General features: G+C 47.5%; 2 protein-coding genes across 2 annotated transcripts; both read left to right on the top strand.

Moving 5' to 3' along the window:
• On the top strand, nucleotides 1-24,251 carry LOC310918567 (gasdermin-A3-like). The gene is made up of 11 exons (XM_083877468.1): nucleotides 1-131; nucleotides 1,230-1,494; nucleotides 1,655-1,850; nucleotides 3,185-3,350; nucleotides 3,426-3,519; nucleotides 11,444-11,497; nucleotides 11,743-11,897; nucleotides 12,093-12,243; nucleotides 12,961-13,034; nucleotides 13,160-14,281; nucleotides 24,101-24,251. Exons 2-10 carry the CDS (start codon nucleotides 1,275-1,277, stop codon nucleotides 13,394-13,396), a joined length of 1,347 nt encoding a protein of 448 aa, XP_083733594.1. The 5' UTR covers nucleotides 1-131; nucleotides 1,230-1,274; the 3' UTR covers nucleotides 13,397-14,281; nucleotides 24,101-24,251.
• LOC310918786 (gasdermin-A3-like) lies at nucleotides 3,961-6,445 on the top strand (the record flags this gene model as incomplete). Its single annotated transcript, XM_083877761.1, has 5 exons — nucleotides 3,961-3,982; nucleotides 4,230-4,381; nucleotides 4,577-4,727; nucleotides 5,446-5,519; nucleotides 5,655-6,445. 5 exons carry the CDS (start codon nucleotides 3,961-3,963, stop codon nucleotides 5,889-5,891), a joined length of 636 nt encoding a protein of 211 aa, XP_083733887.1. The 3' UTR covers nucleotides 5,892-6,445.
• Nucleotides 24,252-24,646: the final 395 nt, after the last annotated feature.

The raw sequence follows: 24,646 nt of genomic DNA, 5'->3' as shown, positions 1-24,646 counted from the left end.
GTACTTAGCAAATACTTCCACACCTTTGGCAGACAGCCAGAGGACTTCTCCCCAGCCCAGCTGCTCTCCAGAGGCCACATCACCTCAGCAGCCCCACGGTCTGCTCTGCACACCCACCACCCCACAAACAGGTAAGTGCATTACCCCAGAGATTTGGGGAGGATTGGTGGGAGCTCGCTCTTTATGCACTATTGTTTAGTTTCTTTTCTTCTGGGAGACTTCCAAGGGAAAGAGCCCGGAAATGCTACTAACATTGAGCACACAAAGCTATTTGTCTTTGGAATGCTTCAAAATGAAAGAAAGTAGGCTTAGATACAGGGACACAGGGAAGAAATTCCTCTGTGTGAGGGTGGTCAGGCACTAGCACCAACTGGCCCACATCCCTGGCAGTGTCTAAAGCCAGGCTGGATGGGGCTTGGAGCAACCTATGATAGCAGAAGGTATCCCTGACCATGACAGAGTGAGGAATGGGATGAGCCCTAAGGTCTCTTCCCACACAAACCACTCTGGATTGATGAACTTCCATTCTCCAGCTCCATCCCGTAAAACACCAGAAAAGCGAAATTGAAACTCTCTGATTAAAAACAAACTGTCTCAGAAAAGAAACATGGATTTCTTTCTGCCCCTCAAACACCAGCTCTTCCCTGCAGACCAACAGGGGCTGCCCAAGGAGCTGGACTGGGCTGATTTCTCTCTCTTTTGGTGGACATTTGTCCCCAAAATCACCATCCTCACACTCTGCCAGCTCTGTTCTCTCTGCACAATCACTGGTATTCACCTGCAAAGGCAGATGAGGCCAAACAACTCACAGCCCCTGCTGCTTCCATTACAAATACTACCTGTAACAACCCTGTGAAACTTGTGTTCCTGGGTAATAGCAATCATTCTTTTGAAAACTTCTTAAAAATGACATTATAACTTTGTTACAATGTCCTGTTTAAGCTGTTCCAGGGGAAGTTTAGCTTAGACATCAGGAAAAGTATTCTTCACTGAAAGAGTGAATGGTTACTGGAGTCATCTGCCCAGAGAGGCAGCTGAGTAATCATACCTAGACATATTTTAAAAAAAGACTGGATATGGCACTCTGTGCCACGAGAAGGAACTGTTTGGTCATGGAGTGGACTAGATGATCTCAAAAGTCTTTTCCAAACTAGTTCATTCTGTGATTCTGTGACTCTATGCTATTATTTCAAGTAATTTGGCTTAATTTGTATTGCCTCTTTCCCAAGGCACAAATCCATTTGGCTTTGCTTCAAAACCTCAATCACAGAAGAATGTTTAAAAAAATCACCAAATTCACTGTTAATCAAATGAGTCCCTTCAAAGACTTGGTTCCTGTTGAGAGCATCGCAGACAATGAGCACTTCAGGCCTCTCTGTCTACTGAGAAAAAAAAGAAAATCAAAACGCATATTCCACCCAGCACCTTACTACAAGCGAACAGGGTTCACACTGGATGATGTGCTGCTGCCTGGAAAAGATGGTCAACCCATAGGTAAAACCCAGATTTATTAATATAAATTGATCAAATACCATAGAAAATCCTTCTGAACCGTTTGTGTGAAAACCGCACCATGTTCCACCTTTCCTGTGTGATATATTTACAGTGCTGAGTCTGTGTAGTCCTGTTTAACATAACACATGAATTATTTCAGAATCCATCTATCAAGATTCCAGCCAATTTACTCTCACAAAAACCAGCACTGACCAAGTTGATGGAGGTCTCAGCATTTCGGTTGACCCTGCAATTGTAAGAATGCAAGGAGCTGACTTCTTCTACAAGGGATTTTCTATCAAGCCGCAGAAGAAGAGCGTATCATTGCAATTACTGGAGGAACTGAGAAGAGAAAGGTAAGGAATGACAAAGGAAGCACACAGACTCTACCTTCTCCATTCAGCACAGACCACGTTAACAATAGGTTTTCAACAGCCAAAAGATTAAGACCATAGGGCATGAATTCCCTCTAACTAGGCCAGGTTAGACAGCAAATGGAGTGACAAGGTCCCCCTGACCCTCCTCTTCTACAGGCTTATTCCCTTGTTGGGCTTTGACACTGGCAAAATCCCAGGCACTGAGGAAGATTGTTTGCTCTCTCTTCCTTACTACATCTGGGCAGAGCAAAAAGAAAAAGTTAAATGAAGGGCTCATGAGTTGAGATAAGGACCTTGAGAAAACACTCAAAGGGCAAAACAGGTTCAATTTAGATGTACAAAGTGAGATTATTACCAACAAAAGCCGAGCAGGATAATGAGAAATGAAAAAAGCCCTTAAAAACATCTTTTTCTCCCCCAGACCCTCCCTCCTTGCCAACAACACTCCCAGGGAAAGCCCATGGGGTTGGGTTTTGGCCACTTCATCACCCAAGGTTTTCTTCTCCTGCTCAGGAACAGGAGTCCTGCCCCTGCCACACTGTGGGCTCCCTTCCCATGGGAGACAGTTCTCCATGAACTTCTCCAGCATGGTTCCACATCTCACCAGCAGCAGCCCTGCCAAAACTGCTGCAACAGGAGTCCTTCCCATGGGCAACAGTCCTCTCACAACTGCTGTGCTGTGGGTCACTCCTCCACAGGTGCAGTCCTCCAGGGACAGGCTGCTCCAGCCTGGCAGCAGGGCCCCCTCTCTCCACTGGCTCTCCCACTGCATCACAACCTCCTCCAGGCATCCACCTGCTCCAGCATGGCCACCTCCCCATGGGCTCTGGGTGGATCTCTGCATCCCTGTGGAGCCCCATGGCCTGCAGGGGCACAGCTGCTTCACCATGCTCTCATCACAGCCTGCACAGGAATCTCAGCTCTGGCACCTGCAGCACCTCCTGCCCCTCCTTCTCCACTGACCTTGGTGTCTGCAGGGTGTTCCCCTCACATGTTCTCACCTCCTCCTCCTCTTCTCTGGCCAGGAAAAATCTGTGTCCCAATCTGTTTAGATTTCCTCCTGAAGTATGTCATCACAGAGGTGATACCAACATCTCTAATTGGCCCAGCCTTGGCCAGCAGCATGTCCATCTTCAGAGTCATCAGGGATTGGCCCTGCTGGACATGGTGGAAGCTTCTGGCAGCTTCTCACAGAAGCCACCTCTGTGGACCTCTGTTACTAAAAACCAGACCATGGAAAACCAACACATCCTGCCAAGCTGTGTGAGCTGCTCCTGGTGCTCCAGACCCTTCCCATCCTTTTCCTCTTTTAGGAAAATCAACATGGATCATTCCTTCATCCGACAACTACAGAGAACAGACATCGAATTATACCTGGTCACTGAAATCCTCGAAGCCTCAGAGGAGGCTGTGTACAAGGAATCCACCAAGGCAGGAGGGGGCTTCAAGGCCAAATTTTATGCTACATTCTCTGCACAGGTTTGGCTTTTCTTTCCTCCTTCCTTCCCCAATATCTGCACCCAGGTGTTCTAACAGATTGTTTTCCTTGACCAGGGTACCAGAGAGAACTCCCAAAGCATAGCCATACCCAAGGGCTGCACCCTGGCCTTCAGGATCATCCAGATACACATTAGAAATGGAGAATGGGGTAAGCAACTTCCAGAAATAACCAATTCCCACATTCTAGAAAAGGTGCAGAAGGGTAAGAATATTTTATGAAGAATCACCTGGCCCCAGATAAACCCTAAACTTGTTTTCAAGGAGAGGGAGGCAGCGTGAGGGACTGAAATCACCTGGGGGAGCCCAGACAGCCCATTCAAGGTCAAAGAGCTACACAAGAAAGATGCTGTTTGGTGAGGGCTCAGTAAGAAAAGGAAAGAAGGAAGTCTCAGATTTACTTTTCAGGAGCTGCAAAGCTCCTGCTGATAAATGGCACAGAAAGCAGAGTTTGGATTTGTTTATTTTCTAATCTGAAGAAGTGAATAAAGGGGAAAAGAATCAAGGTGAAACCAGTGGGAAGGCTGGTGTAGAATACCATAAATGCCCTTTTTGTCCTCTTTCAGATCTGGGTTATTTCCCAAGAGGAGACATGGTAAAGCCAACTCTGCAAGGTGAGCAAAAGTAATGTATTTTTGAGCTTCCACTTGCACAGCTTTTACATGCTTTGGGTAAAAAGGAATCTCCTAGCACAAAACAAACAAAAGGAGTTATTTGCATGTGCTTCTTCCCTGAGACATCACAACTGCCCAAACCGACTTTGCTTCAAAAACACACATAACAAGTGTTTCAAACTCTAGGTTTAGAAATGCCTGTGAACTCCTAGAACTCAAGTGACAGATTTGGATTCCTGGTTTGCAGGCTCATGGAGAAAATTAAGAGTAGAGGTGACAGAAGTTAAATACTCCTGCCGGATTTTCCTCGAGTTGTCTTCTGACCTGCTGCTCATCATCTTAAACACCATCAAAGCTGTCATGAGAGACAACAACCTCCTTCAAGAGCTCAGCCAGAAAGTAAGTGAAGCTCTTCTTACTGCCACCTTTTAGAAATACAGACACATCCAGGACCACACCTCTTGCCCCACAACTCACCTGCCCTGGGCCACAACTGTCCATCCAAAATTCCCTCACTCAGCACATCTCTCTGTGCTGGACAAGCAGCAGCCTCTGACCTCAAATCCTCACATTGCTTTTCCTTGCTCCTTGCAGATGGAAGAAGTTGCTGAGCAGAATGATGGTTATGAGCTGAAAACTCAGAGCCCAGACTTACAAGCCCTGTTCAGCTCCTTACAGCATTCTCCAAGCGATCGTCTCCTTCAGCTGGCAGAGGGAATCACCTACGTCCTTGACGCTTTGCATGGTGAGCCTTTGGGTCTTTAAGAGGGAAATCAAGGCAGGGATGACTCCCAGTCCTGCCATTCCCTCCTGCCGCCTTCTCATACTCCTCCTCCTCCTCCTCCTCAAGTGGAATCTACATCCCTGTCCCATGGAAGGGAGGGGAGAGGAGGGAAACCCCCTCTGCACCCATCCAGGGCCTCCTGCTCCCTCGAAGTGTGCTCACAGCTTCCTCCCAGGGCCCAGCCCACATCTCTGCTCTGCTGACCAGCCACAGCACCCAAGCAAAGGGCTGCAGCTCTGGCTGGGACAGTTAGCTTGGATATCAGGGAAAGGTTCTTAGCCCAGACGGTGCTCAGGCACTCAACACACTCCCCAGGGAATGGTCACAGCCCCAAGGCTCACAGAGCTCCAGGAGGGTTTGGACAATGCTCTCAGCACATGCTCAGATTGCTGAGATTGTCCTGTGCAGGGATGGGAGTTGGACATCAATTATCCTTGTAGATCCCTTCCAACCCACTATTCCATGATTCTGTCAGTAACAGCCAGATCACTCTCACACTCAGCCTGCACAAATCATTTCCATTAAAAGATCCAAAACACCTTTGGCCAAAGGAGCATTTCCTACAATGAAATGATCACCCTTCCCATCCTCTTCACTCTTTCCCATCCTGCTCTCCATTCCCATTCCACCACTGACCTTGGTGAGAGGCTTTGGATCCAAACCCAGTTTCTTTCTGCAGAGTTAATGGAGGATCAGCTGCTGCTGCTGCTGGAATCCTTGGAAAGGAAGATTGTGTCCCAACAGCAGAAGCTGGTGAGAACATACATCAGACTTGGCTCCTTTCAATGGGGCGCAGATTATTTTAATTCTAGCAACATCTCCATAGTGATATCACAAGTTCTCTACTGGTTAAAACCTTGATTGTGCTTTTTAAATTGTTGTTTTAAGGTTGAAAACCTACTGACACCTCTCCAGATGTATCGGGGGTGGCATTTCAACGTGGATGCCAGCCTGCTCTCCTTCCCACACAAGGAGGAACAGATGTTAACCATTGCCCTGGTGGAGATGAGTGGAGTGCAGCTCCAGGAAGATGGATCAGCTCTCCCTAGGGATCAGCCCTTTGAGGATGTGGCAGCCCTGTTTGTGGCCCTGTACGCCCTCAACCTCCTGAGTGCCTCCAAGTAGGAGGTGCCTGTCCCTGCCCAGGGAAGCCCCACACAAGATCTTGGGAAATCTCTGCTTACAAGAGAGTTTTCTCTCCCAATATCATCCTCAACGCTGCATTGGTAGGCAAAAAGATTATTTAAGGCTGCAAAATCAATTATGAATGCTAAAGGCTGGATATCAAAGTGAATTTCTCTGTCTGTCTCCCCAAGAATACTGAGGGGCAACAGGAAACATCCACAAACTCAAATAATCACAGGCATGTCACAGGTGCCTCATGTAATCCTGCTTCCCTCAAAATGCTGCTGCTATTTCTGCAATCAGTAACTGGGAAAGGGATGGGCAAAGGGAATGGAAAGGGAAAGGGAAGGCAGAGGGAAAGGGGGAGATCCAAGGGGAAAAGGGAAAGGACATACAAAGGCAAAAAGGAAATGCAGAGGAAAAGGGAGAAAATAAAAAGGAAACAAAAGCCAAAGGAAAACATCAGCAGTGATTCACCCTGGTCCTCCTCTGGTTAAGCAGGAGGTTCCCTTAAATGCTGGTTGTAGGAAGTGGGGAGGATCCCAGAAGTTTCACTGTCCCTTCCCTGGTCCCATCTCCCCAGGATGCTCAAGAACCACAGGCAACACTCCAGAGAAATACCACAAAAACTCTCATTATCACTTTATAAATAAAGAGTAGCTTCTTGATTGGGCGTTCTCTAACGCAATTTCTGAATTTTGTGTGTTTTCATTCCCATGGCACATCTGACAACCTCAGGTCTGAGGCTGCACCAGAAATAAGGGGCCTTGCTGTAGATACAGTAGTCTCATATGAGGAACTTTCTAAAATAAAGCACAAATATTTTGATTACTCCTTTGCACAACAGTTTAAGGGAGGCTAATAAAAGTGAAGCGTTTAGGTAAAAAAGTGCATTTGCCTTCTGGAATCTTCACATGGATGGCTTTTGCTGTCATACAGGCATGGCAATGACTATGGGCACCATGGAATGGCTCAGGTTGGAAGGCACCTTAATGGTCATCCATTCCTGCCTCCTGCCATGAGCCAGGACACCTTCCACTAGCCCAGGTTGCTCCAAGTCACATCCCACCTGGCTTTGGACACTCCCAGGGATGGGGCAGCCACAGCATCTCTGGGTAACCAGTGCCAGGGCCACATCACTATCCAAGAGGAAATTCTTGTCAATATCCCCTCCCGAGTCCATTTCTCCATCTGTAAAAGAGGAACATTACCTGGCTCAATAAAGTTGAAGCATGGAATGATGAAATGGTTTGGCCAGATGAGACTTAAAGTCCATCCAGTCCCACCTGCTGCCTACAGTAGGGACATCTTCCTGTCCAGACTGATGTTGGAAGCTTCCGGATATTGTTTACATCTCCTGCATCTGTAGAATTTTGAGTTATCCACAGCCCCTGTAATAGACTTTGCTCAAGGAGATGTTACGCAAGCAACGGCCGTTTTGAGGAAACAGAACACTGGGGAGGAGGATAAAATTGCTCTAGCTGGGAATAACTCTGGGCAATAATAACTCTGGTGCGAGGAGCCAGGGATCTGACAGCACAGATCACATCTAACGCTGCCCTGCCCAGGTGTTGCTTCAGGGAGCCCTCCCGTTAGCAAGGTAAGAGAATCAATTTACTCTTTGCTTTCTGTTTGTGGAGGGGCAAAGTTCACAGTTCCTGTACTTAGTAAACACTTCCACAACTTCAGCAGAAAGCCAGAAGACTTCTCCGCAGACCAGCTGCTCTCCAGAGGCCACATCACCTCAACAACACCACGGTCTGCTCTGCACACCCACCACCCCACAAACAGGTAAGTGCATTACCCCAGAGCTTTGGGTAGGGGAGACGATTGGTGGGAGCTCTCTCTTTATGTGCTCTTGTTTAGTTTCTCTTTTCATCCTGGAGACTTCCAAGGGAAAGAGCTGAGAAGCGCTACCAACATTGAGCACACAAAGCTATGTGTCTTTGGAATGCTTCAAAATGAAAGAAAGTAGGCTTAGATACAGGGACACAGGGAAGAAATTCCTCTCTGTGGGGGTGGTCAGGCACTGGCACCTACTGGCCCACATCCCTGGCAGTGTCTAAAGCCAGACTGGATGGGGCTTGGAGCAACCTGTGATAGTGGAAGGTCTCCCTGACCATGACAGGGAGAAGAATGGAATGAGCCCTAAGGTCTCTTCCCATCCAAACCACTCTGGATTGCTCAATTTCTCCTCTCCAGCTCCATCCCATAAAACACCAGAAAAATGAAGCTGAAACTTTCTGATAAAAACAAGCTGTTTCAGAAAACAAACATAGATTTCTTTCTGCCCCTCAAACACCAGCTCTTCTCTGCAGACCAACAGGGGCTGCCCAAGGAGCTGGACTGGGCTGATTTCTCTCTCTTTTAATGGACATTTATCCCCAAAATCAGCATCCTCACAGTCTGCCAGCTCTGTTCTCTCTGCACAATCACTGGTGTTCACCTGCAAAGGCAGATGAGGCCAAACAACCCACAGCTCCTGCTGCTTCCTCCCCAAACACTCCCTTTAATAACCCTGTGAAACTTGTGTCCCTGGGTAATATCAGTCATTCTTTTGAAAACATCTTAATATTTAAATTCTGACCTTGTTACAATGTCCTGCTTAAGCTGTTCCAGGAGCAGTTTAGCTTAGACATCAGGAAAAATATTCTTCACTGAAAGAGTGAATGGTCACTGGAATTGTCTGCCCAGAGAGGGGGTGGAGTAATCATCCCTGGACATGTTTTAACAAAGACTGGAACTGGCACTCTGTGCCATGAGGAGGAAGTGTTTGGTCATAGGTTGGACTAGATGATCTCAAAGGTCTTTTCCAACCTAGTGAACTCTGTGATTATGTGCTAATATTTAAAGTAATTTGGCTTAATTTGTGTTGTCTCTTTCCCAAGGCACAAATCTCCTTGGCTTTGCTTCAAAACCACAGCCAGAGAAGAATGATTAAAAACATCATCAAATTCGTTCAAAAAGAAATTGATGCAAGTGAAGAACTGGTCCCTGTCAAGAGCACGGCAGTCAATACAAACTTCAGGCCTCTCTGTCTACTGGAAAAAAAAAGAAAACCAAAAACTGTATTTCGCTCAGCTCCTTACTACAAGCGAACAGGGTTCACACTGGATGATGTGCTGCTGCCTGGAAAAGATGGTAAACCCATAGGTAAAGCCCACATTTATCAATATGAATTTATCAAATACCAAAGATAATGTTTTTGAACCATTTGTGGTTCAACTGTTCCATGTTCCAACTTTCCTGGGTTTCATATACTTACAGTGCTGAGTCTTTGTAGTCCTGCTTAACATAACACATGGAATTATTTCAGAGTACATCCATGAAGTTTCCAGCCAATTTACTATCACAAAAACCAGTGTGGACCAAGCTGATGGAGGTATCAGCATTTCATTTGAACCTGCAAATGTAGACGTGCATGGCGGTGCCTCCTTGTCCAATGAGTTTTCTATCAAGCTACAGATGAAGAGTGTACCTCTGCAATCGCTGGTGGCACTGAGAAGAGAAAGGTAAGGAATGACAAAGGGAGCTCATCCCCCTCCAGCACACACCAGGTCAACAATAGGTTTTCAACAGCCATAAACCAAGATTAATGGCATGAATTTCCCCTAACCAGGCCAGGTTAGACAGCAAATGAAATTATAAATTCTCTCCTGATCCTCCTCTTCTACAGGCTCATCCCCCTGCTGTTGTTTGATACTGGCCAAATGCAAAGCACTGACAAAAGTCACTCACACACTCTCCCCTGATACAGCTGGGCAGAGGAGACAAAAAATATTAAACAAACACTCCATTAGTTAAGGACCTAGAGAAAACACTCAAAGGGCAAAACAGGCTCATCTTACAGGTACAAAGTGAGATTATTACCAACAAAAGCCGAGCAGGATAATGACAAATGATCTAAGCCCTTAAAAACACCTTTTTCTCCCCCAGACCCTCCCTCCTTGCCAACAACACTCCCAGGGAAAGACCATGGGGTTGGGTTTTGGCCACTTCATCACCCAAGGTTTTCTTCTGCTGCTCAGGAACAGGAGTCCTGCCCCTGCCACACTGTGGGCTCCCTTCCCATGGGAGACAGTTCTCCATGAACTTCTCCAGCGTGGTTCCACATCTCACCAGCAGCAGTCCTGCCAAAACTGCTGCAACAGGAGTCCTTCCCATGGGCAACAGTCCTCTCACAACTGCTGTGCTGTGGGTCACTCCTCCACAGGTGCAGTCCTCCAGGGACAGGCTGCTCCAGCCTGGCAGCAGGGCCCCCTCTCTCCACTGGCTCTCCCACTGCATCACAACCTCCTCCAGGCATCCACCTGCTCCAGCATGGCCACCTCCCCATGGGCTCTGGGTCTGGATCTCTGCATCCCTGTGGAGCCCCATGGCCTGCAGGGGCACAGCTGCTTCACCATGCTCTCATCACAGCCTGCACAGGAATCTCAGCTCTGGCACCTGCAGCACCTCCTGTCCCTCCTTCTCCACTGACCTTGGTGTCTGCAGGGTGTTCCCCTCACATGTTCTCACCTCCTTCTCCTCTTCTCTGGCCAGGAAAAATCTGTGTCCCAATCTGTTTTGATTTCCTCCTGAAGTATGTCATCACAGAGGTGATACCAACATCTCTAATTGGCCCAGCCTTGGCCAGCAGCATGTCCATCTTCAGAGCCATCAGGGATTGGCTCTGCTGGACATGGTGGAAGCTTCTGGCAGCTTCTCACAGAAGCCACCTCTGTGGACCCCTGCAACCAAACACCAGGCCATGGAAAACCAACACATGCCCCCATCTGTGTCAGCTGCTCCTGGTGCTCCAGACCCTTCCCATCCTTCTCCTCCTTTAGAAAAATCAACATGGATCATGACTTCATCCAACAACAACAGGAAAGAGGCATCGAACTATACCTGGTCACTGAAACCCTCGAAGCCTCAGAGGAGGCTGTGTACAAGGAATCCACCAAGGCAGGAGGGGGTTTCAAGGCCAAGATTTATGCCACATTCTCTGGACAGGTTTGGATTCTCTCTCCTTCTTTCTCCAACACCTGCACCCACCTGTTCTAACAGGTTGTTTTCCTTGACCAGGGCACCAGGGAGAACTCCCAAAGCATAGTCATAAAGAAGGGCTGCACCCTGGCCTACAGCATCAAGCCGCTTTGCATTACAGATGGAGAATGGTGTAAGTAACTTGCAGAAATGACCACTTCCTTCATTCTTGTAAAAGGTGCAGAAAAGAACATGTTATGAAGAATCACCTGGCCCCAGATACACCCTAAACTTGTTTGCATGGTTAGGGAGGCAGTGTGAGGGACAGAAATCATCTAGGAAATGTCAGATAACCCATGCAAGGTTCAAGATGCTCTTTGGGGAGGAGTCAGTAAAGAAGGAAGGAAGCCTCACAGCTAAATTTCAGGAGCTGCAAAGCTCCTGTTGATAAATGGCACAGAGAGAAGAGTTTTGTTGTTTCTTTTCCTTTCCTACTGAGAAGAGACGAGACAAGGAGGAAACTGGGTGAGTGACCACCACTAGGAAGGCTGGTATAGAAAACTGTCTCTTTTCTTCTCTTTCAGATCTGGAATATTTCCCAGAAAATGATGTGAAAAATAAAGGTTTGGTAGAGCAGGGTAAGTAATGTATTTTACTGCTTCCACATACAAAACTTTTACCTGCTTTGGTTAAGAAGGAATCTACCAGCATAAAACAAATACACAGGAGTGATTTGCATTCGCCTCTTCCCTGAGACATCACAACTGCCCAAATTCCTTATCGCTTCAAAAACACACAAACAAGTCTTTCATATTCTGGGTTTAGAAATGCCTGTGAACTCCCAGAAGTCAAGTGACACATTTGGACTCCTTCTGGTTTGCAGTTGCCTCACTAGGAAAATTAGGAGAAGTGGTGTCAGAAGTTAAATACTCCTGCCGAATTTTCCTCGAGTTGTCTCCTGACCTGCTGCTCATCATCTTAAACACCATCAAAGCTGTCATGAGAGACAACAACCTCCTTCAAGAGCTCAGCCAGAAAGTAAGTGAAGCTTTTCTTACTGCCAACTTTTAGAAATACAGACACATCCAGGACCACACCTCTTGCCCCACAACTCACCTGCCCTGGGCCACAACTGTCCATCCAAAATTCCCTCACTCAGCACATCTCTCTGTGCTGGACAAGCAGCAGCCTCTGACCTCAAATCCTGACATTGCTTTTCCTTGTTCCTTGCAGATGGAAGAAGTTGCTGAGCAAAATGATGGTTATGAGCTGAAAACTCAGAGCCCAGACTTACAAGCCCTGTTCAGCTCCTTACAGCATTCCCCAAGAGATCGTCTCCTTCAGCTGGCAGAGGGAATCACCTACGTCCTTGACGCTTTGCATGGTGAGCCTTTGGGTCTTTAAGAGGGAAATCAAGGCAGGGATGACTCCCAGTCCTGCCATTCCCTCCTGCCGCCTTCTCATACTACTCCTCCTCCTCCTCCTCAAGTGGAATCTACATCCCAGTCCCATGGAAGGGAGGGGAGAGGAGGGAAACCCCCTCTGCACCCATCCAGGGCCTCCTGCTCCCTCGAAGTGTGCTCACAGCTTCCTCCCAAGGCTCAGCCCACATCTCTGCTCTGCTGACCAGCCACAGCACCCAAGCAAAGGGCTGCAGCTCTGGCTGGGACAGTTAGCTTGGATATCAGGGAAAGGTTCTTAGCCCAGACGGTGCTCAGGCACTCAACACACTCCCCAGGGAATGGTCACAGCCCCAGGGCTCACAGAGCTCCAGGAGGGTTTGGACAATGCTCTCAGCACATGCTCAGATTGCTGAGATTGTCCTGTGCAGGGATGGGAGTTGGACATCAATTATCCTTGTAGATCCCTTCCAACCCACTATTCCATGATTCTGTCAGTAACAGCCAGATCACTCTCACACTCAGCCTGCACAAATCATTTCCACTAAACCATCCAAAAGATTTTTGACCAAAGAAGCATTTCCTACAAGGAATGATCACCCTTCCCATCCTCTTCACTCTTTCCCATCCTGCTCTCCATTCCCATCCCAACACTGACCTTGGTGGGAGGTTTTGGATCCAAACCCAGTTTCTTTCTGCAGAGTTAATGGAGGATCAGCTGCTGCTGCTGCTGGAATCCTTGGAAAGGAAGATTGTGTCCCAACAGCTGAAGCTGGTGAGAACACACCTCACACTTGGCTCCTTTCAGATTATTTTAATTCTAGCAACATCTCCATATTGATGTCACAAATTCTCTACTGGTTAAAACCCTGATTTTGCTTTTTTCATTGTCATTTTAAGGTTGGAAACCTACTGACACATGATCTGGAATATGACATGGAGCATTTCTACGTGGATGCCAGCCTGCTCTCCTTCTCAGATGTAGAGGAACAGATGTTAACCATTGCCCTGGTGGAGATGAGTGGAGTGCAGCTCCAGGAAGATGGATCAGCTCTCCCTAGGGATCAGCCCTTTGAGGCCGTGGCAGCCCTGTTTGTGGCCCTGTGCGCCCTCAACCTCCTGAGTGCCTCCAAGTAGGAGGTGCCTGGCCCTGCCCAGGGAAGCCCCACACAAGGTCTTGGGAAATCTCTGCTGACAAGAGAGTTTTCTCTCCCAATATCATCCTTGTTGATGCTCAACGCTGCTTTGGCTGGCAAAAGTATATTTAAGGCTGGAAAATCAATTATGAATGCTAATGGCTGAATATCAAAGTGGTTTTCTCTGTCTGTCTCCCCAAGAATACTGAGGGACAACAGGGAAATCCACCAGCTCAAATAATCATGAGCATGTCACAGGTGCTTCATGTAATCCTGCTTCCCTCAAATTGCTGCTGCCGCTTCTGCAATCAGTAACTGGGAAAGGGATGGGCAAAGGGAATGCAAAGGGAAAGGGAATGCAGAGGGAAAGGGGAGGTACAAGGGAAAAGGGAAAGGACATACAAAGGCAAAAATGGAATGCAGAGGAAAAGGGAGGAAACGAAAAGGAAACAAAAGCCAAAGGAAAACATCAGCAGTGATTCACCCTGGTTCCCCTCTGGTTAAGCAATAATTTCCATTAACTGCTGGTTATAGGAAGTGGAGAAGATCCTAAAGGTTGCACTGACACCTCCCCAATCCCGTCTTCCCCGGATGCTCAAGAATCACAGACGGCACTTCAGAGAAACACCATGAATACTCTCACTAAAATTTTATAAATAAAGAGCAGGTTCTTGCTAAGCAACTGTGTGTTCTCAAAAGCAATTTCTGAACTATCTGTCTTTTCATTCCCATGGCACATCTGACAGCCTCAGGACTGAAGCTGTACCAGAAATAAGGGCCCTTGCTGTAGTTACAGGAATCTCATGTAGAGAACTTTCTAAAATAAAGTGAGAATATTTTGATTACTCCTTTGTACAGCAGTTTAAGGGAGGCTAATAAAAGTGAAGTATTCATGTACAAACTTCCACTTGAGTCATGCAATCTCTACATGGATGGCTTTTGCTGTAAAACAAAAATGGCAATGCATCCAGGAAACATGGAATGGCTCGGGTTGGAAGGCACCTGAAAGCTCCAGGGACATTTCCCACTCCTTGCCATGGACAGGGACACCTTCCACTAGTCCAGGTTGCTCCAAGCCACATCCAACCTGGCTTTGGACACTCCCAGGGATGGGGCAGCCACAGCTTTTCTGGGAAACCTGTTCTGGGGCCACACTGCCCTCACAGAAAAGAATTTCTTGCCAATATCCCCCCCTGAGTCCGTTTCTCCAGCTGTCAAAGAACAGCACTGTTACATGGCTCTGTAAAGTTGAACCGTGCAATGATGGGATGGTTTGGCTGGAAGGGACCTTAAAGCCAGTCCAGCCCCACCTCCTGCCAGGGGCAGGGACATCCTCCTGTCCAATCTGCCCTGGGACACTTCCACCAATGGACTTACATCTCCTGCGTTTGTAGAACTTTGAGTTACCCACAGCCCCTGCAACAGACTCTGCTTGATGATTTAAATGGAAATATTGCGCAAAGAACTGCTGCTTTGTGGAAGTGGAACACTGGTGCTGAGGATGTAAAATTGTTGAAGTGATCTCACAGCTGGGGACACTTCCTGACAAGCTGCTGGGAACAGCCAGCGATCCTCCAGCACGGATCGGGTCAAACACTGCCCTGCCCAGGAGTTGCTTCAGGGAGTCCCCCAGTTGGCTCCTGTACTTAGCAAACACTTCAGCAGAGAGCCAGAGGACTTCTCTGGGCTCTCTGGAGAGACCAGCTGCTCTCCAAAGGCCACATCACATCAGCAGCCCCATGGTCTGCTCTGCACTCCTCCCACCCCTTACAGGAAAATGCACTATCCCAGAGCTCTGGGCAGGGGAGAGGATTGGTGGGAGCTCTCGAACTGCTCTTGTTTAGTTTCTCTTTTCATCCTGGAGACTTCCAAGGGAAAGAGCCCAGATGTGCTACCAACATTGAGCACACAAAGCTATGTGTCTTTGGAATGCTTCAAAATGAAAGAAAGTAGGCTTAAATATAGGGACACAGGGAAGAAATTCCCCTGTGTGAGGGTGGTCAGGCACTGGCACCTACTGGCCCACATCCCTGGCAATTTTCAAGGCCAGGTTGGACGGGGCTTGGAGTAGCCTGTGATAGTGGAAGGTGTCCATGAACATGACAGGGAGAAGAATGGAATGAGCCTTCCCATCCAAACCACTCTGGATTGCTCAATTTCTCCTCTCCAGCTCCATCCCACAAAACACCAGAAAAGTGAAGCTGAAACTTTCTGATAAAAACAAGCTGTCACAGAAAACAAACAGGGATTTCTTTCTGCCCCTCAAACACCAGCTCTTCCCTGCAGACCAACAGGGGCTGCCCAAGGAGCTGGACTGGGCTGATTTCTCTCTCTTTTGGTGGACATTTGTCCCCAAAATCAGCATCCTCACAGTCTGCCAGCTCTGTTCTCTCTGCACAATCACTGGTGTTCACCTGCAAAGGCAGATGAGGCCAAACAACCCACAGCTCCTGCTGCTTCCTCTCCAAACACTCCCCATAACAATCTTGTGAAACTTGTGTCCTGGGGTAATATCAATCATTTTTTTGAAAACTTCTTAATATTTACATTATAACTTTGTTATAATGTCCTGCTTAAGCTGTTCCAGGGGAAATTTAGCTTAGACATCAGAAAAATATTCTTCACTGAAAGAGTGAATGGTCACTGGAATTGTCTGCCCAGAGATGTGGCACAGTAATCATTCCTGGATGTGTTAAAAAAAAAGATTGGATGTGGCACTCTGTGCCATGAGGAGGAAGTGTTTGGTCATAGGTGTGACTAGATGATCTCAAAGGTCTTTTCCAAACAACTTCATTCTGTAATTCTGTGCTAATATTTCAAGTAATTTGACTCAATTTGTGTTCCCTCTTTCCCAAGGCATAGATCCATTTGGCTTTGCTTCAAAACCTCAACCACAGAATAATGTTTTAAAAAGCCACCAAATTCATTCAAAATCAAATGGATCCATTGAAAGGATTGGTCCCTGTCGAGAGCATCGCACACAATGAGCACTTCAGGCCTCTCTGTCTACTGACGAAAAAAAGAAAATCAAACACTATATTCCACCCAGCTCCTTACTACCAGTGGACAGGTTCACACTGGATGATGTTCTGCTACCTGGAAAAGATGGTAAACCCATAGGTAAAGTTCAAATTTATCAATATGAATTTATCAAATACCATAGGTAATATTCAAGAATGGTTTGTGACAAAAATGTACCAAGTTCCAGCTTTCCTGTGTGATATACTTACAGTTATGAGTCTTTGCAGTCCTGCTTAACATAACTCATGGAATTATTTCAGAGTCCATCCATCAAGATTCCAGCCAATTTACTCTCACAAAAACCAGCACTGACCAACCTGATGGAGATCTCAGCATTCCATTTGACCCTGCAAGTGTCGGGCTGCAAGGAGCTGCCTCCTTGTCCAATGAGTTTTCTATCAAGCTACAGAAGAAGAGCATATCACTGCAATCACTGGAGGCACTGAGAAGAGAAAGGTAAAAAATGACAAAGAGAGCACACATCCTCAATTCATCCCCCTGTAGGACACACCAGGTTAAAAATGAGGTTTCAACAGCCTAAAACCAAGATTAAATTAATGAATTTTCTCTAACTCAGCCAGGATAGCTAGGAAATGAAATTAGAAGGTCCTCCTTGACTGTCCTCTTCTATAGGCTTATTCCCCTGCCGTTGTTTTACACTGGAGAAATCCCAGGCACTGAGGAAGGCTGTTCACTCTCTCTCCCCGCTGGTACAGCTGGGCAGAGGAGAGAGAAAAATATTAAACAAATGCTTCATGAGTTGAGATAAGGACCTTGAGAAACACTCAAAGGGCAAAACAGGCTCATCTTACAGGTACAAAATGAGATTATTACCAACAAAAGCCGAGCAGGATAATGACAAATGAAATAAGCCCTTAAAAACACCTTTTTCTCCCCCAGACCCTCCCTCCTTGCCAACAACACTCCCAGGGAAAGCCCATGGAGGTTTTGGCCACTTCATCACCCAAGGTTTTCTTCTGCTGCTCAGGGACAGGAGTCCTGCCCCTGCCACCCTGTGGGGCTCCCTTCCCATGGGAGACAGTTCTCCATGAACTTCTCCAGCGTGGTACCACATCTCACCAGCAGCAGTCCTGCCAAAACTGCTGCAACAGGAGTCCTTCCCATGGGCAACAGTCCTCTCACAGCTGCTGTGCTGTGGGTCACTCCTCCACAGGTGCAGTCCTCCAGGGACAGGCTGCTCCAGCCTGGCAGCAGGGCCCCCTCTCTCCACTGGCTCTCCCACTGCATCACAGCCTCCTCCAGGCATCCACCTGCTCCACCATGGTGTTGTGGTTTGAAAGCAAAACGAGTGAGAGGCTTCAAGTCAGAGATATAATTTAATGAGAAGAAAGGTAAAAAGGTAAAAATAAAATAAAATAAATGCAATAACACAAAGGATCACTGACAGGGTCAGAATACAACCTGAGCAGGATGGTGGAAGCAGTCCAGGTGAAGTGCTCTTCCTGAAGCAGTGATCCTGTAGAAAGGTCTGGGAGCTCTGCTCCTCTGGGAATCCAGTGGGTAAGTGCTACTTGCACTGTTCTAAATCTCAGCTTATATCCAGGTGAGAATGCTTGGCTCCTCTCCTTGGGCAGAGCATCTCACAATAGCATGAGAAGTGTGAAATCGGTCCTTGATGGCCCATTAACAGAGATAACTCCTGGAGGGAGTTACCTGTGACTCATGGGTCATTAGCAGAAGACACCTCAAAAGTCATTAGCAGAAGACACCCCAAAGGCATTAATGGGCTATTAGCAGAAAAGGCAGGGGGATTGGGAAAACACTAGCCCACTTGGTTTAACAGTTCATGAAGATGGTGATAGAATAAATACTTTGTGTACATCCTACACTGCAACCCAGGACATAATCCACCCCTTATTCTATTACCATCTACATCATGTCCAAATCAATACATTCTTACAAAGATATGCATACACATAGAGAATAAAATGTTACACACTGTTCTCACTTAAAATTAAGTCTTCTTGTGGTACACAATGGGTTTCCCCATTTTTCTGCATTACCTACCAAGTGTGACTAGGTCCTTGAGCAAAGACAATCCCACGGATGGGTCTGCCTTTTCCTGAGGGGGGATTTATCCAAACAGTCTTCCTTAAAATGCCTTTCATATGTACTGCAGGGACTTTATCCACTGTGTGCAAGGGTTCAGACTGGGCAGGACCACCTTGATTAATAGACTTTCGGGTGTTGACTATCCAGGTAGCTTTGGCTAAGTTCATTTCCCAATTCTTGAAGGTCCCCCTGCCAAGTGCCTTCAGGGCAGTCTTTAGTAGTCCATTGCACTGTTTAACTTTTCCGGCAGCTGGTACGTGATAAGGAATGTGATATATCCATTCAATACCATGTTCTCTAGCCCAGGTGTTTGTAAGGCTGTTCTTGAAATGGGTCCCATTGTCTGACTCAATTCTCTCAGGGGTGCCATGTCTCCACAGGACTTGTTTTTCCAGGCCCAGGATGGTGTTCCGGGCAGTGGCATGAGGCACAGGGTAGGTTTCCAGCCATCCAGTGGTGGCTTCCACCATGGTCAGCATGTAGCGCTTTCCTTGGCGGGTTTGGGGAAGGGTGATGTAGTCAATTTGCCAGGCTTCCCCATACCTGTACTTCAGCCATTGTCCACTATACTACAGAGGCTTCACTTGCTTGGCCTGTTTGATTGCAGCACAGGTCTCACAGTTGTGGATGACCTGGGAGATGCTGTCTATAGTAAGGTCCACCCCTTGGTCATGGGCCTATCGGTATGTCGCATTTCTTCCTTGATGACCAGACACATCATGGGCCCAACGAGCTAGGAACAATTTTCTCTTGTGCTGCCAGTCTAGATCCACCTGTGATACTTTCACCTTGGCAGCTTTGTCCACCTGCTCGTGGCTGCGATGCTCCTCATTAGCCCGGTTCTTGGGTACGTGTGCAACCACATGTTGAACTTTCACGGTCAATCTCTCTACTCGGGCAGCGATGTCCTGCCAAATGTCAGCGGCCCAGATGGGTTTTCCTCTGCGCTGCCAGTTGGCCTTTTTCCAGCGATTCAGCCATCCCCACAGAGCATTAGCTGCCATCCACGAGTCAGTGTAGAGATAGAGCCTCGGCCATTCCTCTCGTTCAGCAATATCCAAAGCCAGCTGGACAGCTTTAAGCTCTGCAACCTGACTCGACCCTCCTTGTCCCTCGGTAGCCTGTGCAACTTGTGTGGGGTTCCAAACTGCAGCTTTTCATTTCTGGTTAGCGCCTACAATTTGACAGGAGTCATCAGTGAAGAGAGCATATCGTCTTTCAGTCTCCGGTAGTTCATTGTATGGTGGGGCTTTCTCGGCACGCGTTACTTGCTTTTCTTCTTCGTCAGACGATAATCCAAAATTCTCACCTTCTGGCCAGTTTGTTATAACTTTCAGAATCTCAGGGTGATTTGGGTTTCCAATACGGGTGCACTGTGTGATGAGAGCAATCCATTTGCTCCATGTGGTGTCAGTGGCGTGATGTGTGGAGGGAACCTTTCTCTTAAACATCCACCCCAGCACTGGTAATCGGGGTGCCAGAAGCAGCTGTGTTTCAGTACCAATCACTTCTGAGGCAGCTTGAACTCTTTCATAGGCGGCCAAGATCTCCTTCTCTGTGGGAGTGTAGTTGGCTTCGGAGCCTCTGTAACTTCCGCTCCAGAATCCCAATGGTCGGCCTTGAGTCTCCCCAGGCACCTTCTGCCACAGGCTCCAGGACAGACCGTTGTTCCCGGCTGCAGAGTAAAGCACATTCTTCACATCTGGTCCCGTCCTGACTGGGCCAAGGGCTACTGCGTGAGCAATCTCTTGTTTGATCTGAACAAAGGCTTGTTGCTGTTCAGGGCCCCAGTGGAAATCATTCTTCTTGCAGGTAACCAGATAGAGAGGGCTCACAATCTGACTCAGGAATGTGCATCCTCCAGAAGCCTATGGCACCTAGGAAAGCTTGTGTTTCCTTCTTGTTGGTAGGTGGGGACATGGCAGTGATCTTGTTTATTATCTTTGTGGGGATTTGGCAACGTCCATCTTGCCACTTCACTCCCAGGAACTGGATTTCTGGAGCTGGTCTCTTAACCTTACTTCGTTTAATGGCAAAACCAGCTTTCAACAGAATTTGGATAATCTTCTCTCCTTTCTCAAAGACCTCCCCTGGGGTGTTCTCCCATACGATGATGTCGTCGATGTACTGCAGATGTTCTGGAGCCTCACCCTTCTCCAGTGCAGCCTGGATCAGCCCATGGCAGATGGTGAGGCTGTGTTTCCACCCCTGGGGCAGTTGGTTCCAGGTGTACTGCACGCCCCTCCAGGTGAAAGCAAACTGGGGCCTGCACTCTGCTGCCAAAGGAATGGAGAAGAAGGCATTGGCAATATCAATGGTCGCATACCACTTTGCTGCTTTGGACTCCAGCTCATATTGAAGCTCTAACATGTCTGGCACAGCAGCGCTCAGAGGTGGCGTGACTTTATTCAAAGCACGGTAATCCACCGTCAGTCTCCATTCTCCACTGGACTTACGCACAGGCCATATTGGGCTGTTGAGAGGTGAATGAGTCTTACTGACCACCCCTTGGCTCTCCAGTTTACGAATCATCTCATGTATGGGAATTACAGAGTCTCTGTTAGTGCGGTATTGGCGGCGGTGTACTGTTGTTGTGGCAGTTGGTACCTGTTGTTTTTCGACTCTCAGCAGTCCTACAGCAGAGGGGTCATCTGAGAGACCAGGCAAAGTATTCAACTGTCTGATGTTTTCTTTCTCAACTGCAGCTTTTCCAAAAGCCCAGCAATATCCCTTCGGGTCTTTGAAATATCCATTCCTGAGATAGTCTATGCCAAGAATGCATGGGGCCTCTGGACCAGTTGCAATGGGGTGTTTTTGCCACTCGTTCCCAGTTAAACTCACTTCAGCCTCTAATACAGTCAGTTCCTGGGACCTTCTTGTCACCCCAGAAATAGAGATGGATTCTGTTCCTACATACCTTGATGGCATCATGGTACATTGGGCCCCAGTGTCAACCAATGCCGTATATTTTTGTGGGTCAGATGTGCCAGGCCATCGGATCCACACAGTCCAGTAGATCCGATTATCCCTTTCCTCTTCCTGGCTAGAGGCAGGGCCCCCCTATTCCTGGTCATGGCATACATTGTTCTCCTCCTGTACGTATGTTTCTGAGGTCCCTTTCAGAGGATCAGTCATATCATCATTCCTGTACCGTCTGGAGTTCTGAGAGACTGGGCCAACATTGATTCTAGATGGGCTTCTTGTGGTAGGTGTTCCTCTTTTCAGTTCACATACCCGGGCTGCTAAGGCGGAGGTGGGTTTTCCATCCCACTTCTTCATATCTTCTCCATGCTCTTGAAGAAAAGACCAGAGGTTACCTCGTGGTGTGTATCCTCTCTCCCTGGCTGGGGGATGCCTGCTCCTAATGGCAGAGACTCTCGTCGGCTCTGGTGAGATATGATAAATTTCTTCCTTAAGTTCTTTTAATTTCTGATGGCCTTCTTCAATCAAGCTCCGGACTTGCTCAGCCAGTCTTGTTTCCACAGATGAGACATGGGTGCAAACTGGGGCGATGACAGTGTCCTCGTAAATTCTTAATTTATTAGCCAAGACACCCACCTTGTCCTCACCTTCCCTCCATTGCAGTGTTGCCAGGTAACGTGAGTGCATCTCTGGTCCAAGCCGTGCAAGTCTCAGCCACATCCGTGATGTGCACTGGACATCATCTGGGTTTTTAGGAAATCTCTCGTTTTCTGAAAAAATGATCTCCAGCACAGCCAATTCCCTCAGACATTGGATACCTTATTCTATTGTGCTCCATTTGCCTTGGTGCACTTGGAGGTCTTCTTTACAAAGGTATCTGTCTTTCACACTTGTCAGCAGTCGCTGCCAGAGGCTGAGAGGTTCTTGGGTTTTCCCAATCCCCTGGTCAATGACCACATCCCGGGACAGCGATCCCAGTTGCCTGGCCTCAATTCCATCCAGAATGGTGTCATTGGCTGCAGCGTCCCAGATGCGGAGCAGCCAGGTCAGGATGGACTCGTTGGTCTGGCGGGTAAATTCCCTTTGCAGGTCACGCAACTCACCCAGGGATAGAGAGCAAGTAATAATCTCTATCTCTGTCTCCTCTGCTGGCTGCAAAGGTCCTGCTGCATTCTCGTCAGTCACTACGCGGACTGATTTGCTCCTTGACTTCTTTTTCTGAGTGGTGGCAACTGCTACTGGTTTAGGTGGTTCCAGTTCAGTGACGGTTTGTGTGGAGATGTTGACGGCACCTTTGGTTCCTTTCTCCTCTGTGACAGTCTGCGTAGACGTGGACACTGTTGCCTCACTTTTGGCTTCTTTCTCCTCTGTGGTGGTCTGTGTAGATGAGGACACTGTTGCCTTGCCTTTGGTTCCCTTCTCCTCTGTGACAGTCTGTGTGGATGCAGACACTGTTGATTCACTTTTGGCTTCTTTCTCCTCTGCAATAGTCTGTGTAGATGCTGATGATGTTGCTTTGCTTCTCTTTCCCTCTTCCTCTTCCTTAGGAACACGCTGTATCACACCAGGTAGTGTTTTGTTCCTCAGTATGGTGCAGAAAAAACAAAGGGCTGTGCAGAGAAGAGAAAGCAGGGATGACAATAACATAACACTGTCCTTGGCATCCAGAGGGTACTCAGTATTTTCAAAAACTGCTGTGTTATGCCTGAAAAGCTGGAAAAAATCATTCTTTACTCCTCCCCACAGGGGCTGAGTGAGATTGTTGAGGCCCCAGATGTAGCATCCTAGACCAGGACATGAATCCAAAACTGGGTATATATTTTGAATGCTGTTCATTGCCTCGGAGCTTATCAAGCAATGGACATAGTAGACCAATAAGGCAATTTTAGTACCATACCCTGGTCTACACAGGAGCATTAAGACCAGCAGATAGTGCCCCATGTGTGGAAAAATATAGAGAGATAGGTATAAGACACATGTAAGCATGTTGAGCATCATAGCAAACAGGTGTCTTCTCAAATACAAAACTGTAGTTCTGACTTTTCTCAGTGCCTCTGCCCCACGTCGGGTGCCAAAAAATGTTGTGGTTTGAGAGCAAAATGAATGAGAGGCTCCAAGTCAGAGATATAATTTAATGAGAAGAAAGGTAAAAAGGTAAAAGTAAAATAAAATAAATACAATAACACAAAGGATCACTGACAGACTCAGAATACAACCTGAGCAGGATGGTGGAAGCAGTCCAGGTGAAGTGCTCTTCCTGAAGCAGTGATCCTGTAGAAAGGTCTGGGAGCTCTGCTCCTCTGGGAATCCAGTGGATAAGTGCCCTTGCACTGTCCCAAATCCCATCTTATATCCAGGTGAGAATGCTTGGCTCCTCCCCCTGGGCAGAGCATCTCTCAATAGCATGAGAAGTGTGAAATGGGTCCTTGATGGCCCATTAACAGAGATAACCCCTGGAGGGAGTTACCTGTGACTCATGAGCCATTAGCAGGAGAAACCCCAAAAGTCATTAGTAGAAGACACCCCAAAGGCGTTAATGGGCCATTAGCAGAAGAGGAAGGGGGCTTGGGAAAACACTAGCCCACCTGGTTTCAAGAGTTCATGAAGATGGTAATAGAGTACATACTTTGTGTACATCCTACACTGCAACCCAGGACAAGCAGTTTAAGGGAGACTAATAAAAGTGAAGTGTTCAGGTAAAAAAGTGCATTTGCCTTCTGGAATCTTCACATGGATGGCTTTTGCTGTCATACAGGCATGGCAATGACTATGGGCAGCATGGAATGGCTCAGGTTGGAAGGCACCTTAATGGTCATCCATTCCTGCCTCCTGCCATGAGCCAGGACACCTTCCACTAGCCCAGGTTGCTCCAAGTCACATCCAACCTGGCTTTGGACACTCCCAGGGATGGGGCAGCCACAGCATCTCTGGGTAACCAGTGCCCGGGCCACACCACTCCATCCAAGAGGAAATTCTTGTCAATATCCCCTCCTGAGTCCATTTCTCCATCTGTAAAGGAGGAACATTGCCTGGCTCAATAAAGTTGAAGCATGGAATGATGGAATGGTTTGGCCAGATGAGACTTAAAGTCCATCCAGTCCCGCCTGCTGCCTACAGTAGGGACATCTTCCTGTCCAGACTGATGTTGGAAGCTTCCGGATATTGTTTACATCTCCTGCATCTGTAGAATTTTGAGTTATCCACAGCCCCTGTAATAGACTTTGCTCAAGGAGAT

This window comes from Zosterops lateralis, assembly GCF_965231275.1.
Source record: "Zosterops lateralis genome assembly, chromosome: 24".
Taxonomy (NCBI): domain Eukaryota; kingdom Metazoa; phylum Chordata; class Aves; order Passeriformes; family Zosteropidae; genus Zosterops; species Zosterops lateralis.
Note: the sequence above shows the minus strand (reverse complement) of the source record. Positions and strands in the feature narration are given on the sequence as shown.

Excerpts from the sequence above, each read along its gene's own strand:
- LOC310918567 (XM_083877468.1), top strand. The coding sequence starts at position 1,275 with ATGTTTAAAAAAATCACCAAATTCACTGTTAATCAAATGAGTCCCTTC. Across the intron at positions 1,851-3,184 it reads GAGGAACTGAGAAGAGAAAG|GAAAATCAACATGGATCATT; the intron begins GTAAGGAATGAC and ends TTCCTCTTTTAG. Across the intron at positions 3,351-3,425 it reads ATGCTACATTCTCTGCACAG|GGTACCAGAGAGAACTCCCA; the intron begins GTTTGGCTTTTC and ends TTCCTTGACCAG.